General features: G+C 46.2%; 1 protein-coding gene across 1 annotated transcript in view; it reads right to left on the reverse strand.

Annotated features, from left to right (window-relative positions):
* Nucleotides 1-261, reverse strand: part of dlgap3 (discs, large (Drosophila) homolog-associated protein 3) — a 15028-nt gene extending 14767 nt beyond the window's left edge. The window contains exon 1 of the mRNA XM_030789537.1: nucleotides 1-261. This exon is cut by the window's left edge and continues 801 nt beyond it. Within this exon, the coding sequence (XP_030645397.1) occupies nucleotides 1-261 (261 nt within the window).
* Between the last annotated feature and the right edge of the window lie 3243 nt (nucleotides 262-3504).

Raw genomic sequence — 3504 nt, forward strand, 5'->3', positions numbered from 1 at the left:
GCCCGCTGACGACAGGCACTCTTCGCAGGAGTCGTAGGGCTGTTGGCTGGGGTGCGAACGTGGGAAGGTGCCTCCGCCGGAAGGGGGCAGGGCCAAGGGCTCGGGGGGTCCGCCCGGCGGGTAATGAGGGTGGTCGTTATGGCCCTGGTAGTGGTCGAGATGGTGCATGTAATCCCGCGCTGCGTCGCAGTCCTCCGGCATGCAGTGGCATGGCCCTGAGGAGTGCTGCGACAGGCTGCGACTCACCTGGTAGCCCTTCATGGCCGGGGCATGGTGGGCCACCCGGGCCGAGAGGGGGCGCTGTGGGCGCGACAGGGCTGCGCCGGAGTCAACTACAGGGGAGAGAGAGAGAGAGAAAGAGAGAGAGAGAGGTTAGATATGCAACAAACATGTAGATTATGAGGGCAACAGCTCGTTGTCTCTTTTGTAGTACCATGTATTATCTGTGTATTTAGTTATGGAACATGAATGTTAAAACAGTGTTTAAGATCAGCGAACAAGATTTTGAATGTGCACACAGAATCGATACACAATCTCGTCTCTCATATAGAACGTTTTTGTGAGTGACCCTGAACACAGACAGCTGACTGCACTGCGACACAAGTTCCTCTCCCTGAACATTTTGAGATGTTCTTCCTCATTTGCGAGGGTGAATTACATTACCCGTCTAATCACTGACTCTCTGCTCGTTATGAAAACCAGAGCATGTTTTTCCTCCACTGCAGTCCATAACCTATTTCATGCTCATTACAGACAATACCCAATTGTTCAACAATGCAATCAACGCCCATTCTGTGATAATCTAACAAGAGGGAAGGGGAAGCTTCTTTTTTTTTTTTTTTGTAGTTTTTGGTCTCAGGGAATAAAATTGCTTTTGTTTTTCCTGCGGTGCTCATCACGCTAAAACTGTCTCTCTCAGCTGGAGCAGATCGCAATACCAGCTGGCTGCTTGGTCTCACCCTCTGTTTCTGAGGGCAAATGATTGCTGACAGATGCTGAAACGATCATTAAATAGAGCATGTTCTGTTATCCTTAACTGGTAGAATTTATACTGTCACGCATCACAGCTAGCCCCATCGAGCATGCAACCACGTCTCAAAACAACGAGGCACAGAAGTTTGCCAATGTTGGCTTTTATTTTGTCAAATATTTAATTTTCAGCTATGAGTGAGTAAGTGACTGTGTGTGCTTGTATCTGCGTGTGTGGAAGAGAGGAAGAGAGGGATAAAGAGAGAGAGAGAGAGAGAGAGAGAGAGAGGGGAAAAAGAAGCGGAGCGTGAAGAAAGTTGGAAAGAGGGAAAGTTGAACGTCGCTCTCGTGCCTCGTGGGTTGAATAACACGATTTTTTGATGTTTCGTGTAATTTAGAGGAGACTGCCGTCAGTCAATGTCTACCAGCACTCCTTCGAGTGTCATTCTGCTGGACTTTCTCCTGTCATATTCCATCACACCTTCCACGTATGGAGACGAGGATGAAAATGGAGATTATTGAGGAGAGAGAGGGAAGTGTAAGAGGGATGTGTGAGAGATGGGGGAGGGCGGTGCAGAGCCGAACGTATTCCTCTTATCTCTCTGTTTCTCACTATACTAGTTCTGAGACATCACTCAATCTCCACGTCTCCTTTCACCCCTCTTCTTTCTTTCTTTCTTTCTTTCTTTCTTTCTTTCTTTCTTTCTTTCTTTCTTTCCTCCTTGGATTCTTTCTTGAACTCTGTCTTTCTTCTGTCTTTCTTGTTTTCTTGCTCATTTCTATAAATTTCTCTCCCTCTGTTTCTTTCTCTCTCTCTCTCTCTCTCTGTGTGGTGCACTCTCTAGACAATGCTATTGACCTACTTCTTTCAATCCAGTTTATGAGACTGCCTAGTTGCTTGCTGCAGTTGCTGCCTGTCTGAATGCCAGATTGTCTGTCTCTCTTTCCCCTGTTCTATCTTTTTTTTCTTCTCTGTATAGAAGAAGGCATGTCTGTCATACACTAGGTTTGTCTGTGTGCCAGTTTGTGCATCTGCCTCCCTGTCCATCTCTGTTGAATCCTCAGCCTGGAAACTCAGCCTTGAGCTGCTGCTTCTTCTCGCCATATGGATGAGTCCAGAACTGCCTCCCTCTCTCTCCCTCTCTCTCTCTCTCTCTCTCTCTCTCTCTCTCTCTCTCTCTCTCTCTCTCACTCTCCCCCCAGATCCCTTCGCACATACCTCCCCTGTTTCTTCCCTGCATCCATCTATCCATCTATCAGTCAAGGATGGCTGCTCTTTGCTCTCCCTGTCCAAGGCTGGGTAATGGAATCAGCCAATGAAAAGCAGCCAACCTGGACCTGCTAGCTCAGCCAACAGTTTATTGAAAAGTGAATGAAGAACGATAAGCAGATGATGACTGCACGTGTATTAAAGATTGAGCTGAGACTTTAACATCTGTGCTCCCCAACTTCCCGCTGACAAATGCAACCTCTTTTACCCCTCATCCGTTCAAGGTTAAGGTAGAAGTTGATTTAAAGTATGACCGATTTTACAAGCCGAGAGGTGTATCAAACTCTGCGGTGGATAAATCCAATGTTCTGTTTGCTCATGGATACATCAGTGCCTTACCCAAGATTGTCAAAGTAAAGAGTTGTCAGTCAAGGTCTCAGTCAATGAGTAGCAAAATTGAACAGATGATTTTCTCTATCCCATATCAGCAGGTTGACTCCCAGGCTGTGGCCTGTACATCCCAAATGCTTCTTAGCTCCATCATGCACAATACAGGAAAGACAATAGCGGAAAAAAAAAAAAAAATACAGTTTGGGCACAGACAGAAGCCACTGTCTCCTTAATAAGTTGGACTATTGTGAAAGCGCCCTGGCAAATGCGACAGAATCGAGTAGCACCATGCTAACGAACAGATATGCACGGACCTTTCATAACATGACAATGCTATCTCATTCTCATATGACCCTACATATACTAAAGTCAATGGAGGCACCATTCAACCACATCCCACAATTTGTGCCCCATACAATACAGAATAAGGCTATAATTAACTTCTTAACTGCAGTGTCATTTTAAGCCTGCGTTTCTCACAATGACTTGGCATGTACACACAAAGCTCAGCTAATTGTTCTGGCGTGACGGGGAAATTGTCACAATGGGAGCGCACATATTGCAGTCTTGCAAAATATAATCCTGAATATTCAGCCCCTTGTCAAAATGACTGAAGTGCTGCTAATGCTTTTACCCGTTCCACAGAAACTGTAACTGTCCTGTCCGCTCAGCTGTGTTGATGGGTAACTCAACTTCAGGTGGTCAGAACAGGAAGCGGGAAAATGCATCATGGGAGAATGCGTTGGGCATTCTGGTGAAAACTAGCAGAACATCTATCCCTCCTTTCTTTTTTTTTTTTTGGCCAATTTTAACACACAAACAGAAAACAAACAAAGGCTTTTCTGTAAAATGCCTCAGCCTTCCTGCAAAGGGTGCCAAGGACGTGGAGTGGGGGGGGGGGGGGGGGGGTAGCACTACTTCAAAGATGGACGGAT

Source organism: Chanos chanos, chromosome 12 (genome assembly GCF_902362185.1).
Source record: "Chanos chanos chromosome 12, fChaCha1.1, whole genome shotgun sequence".
NCBI lineage: Eukaryota > Metazoa > Chordata > Actinopteri > Gonorynchiformes > Chanidae > Chanos > Chanos chanos.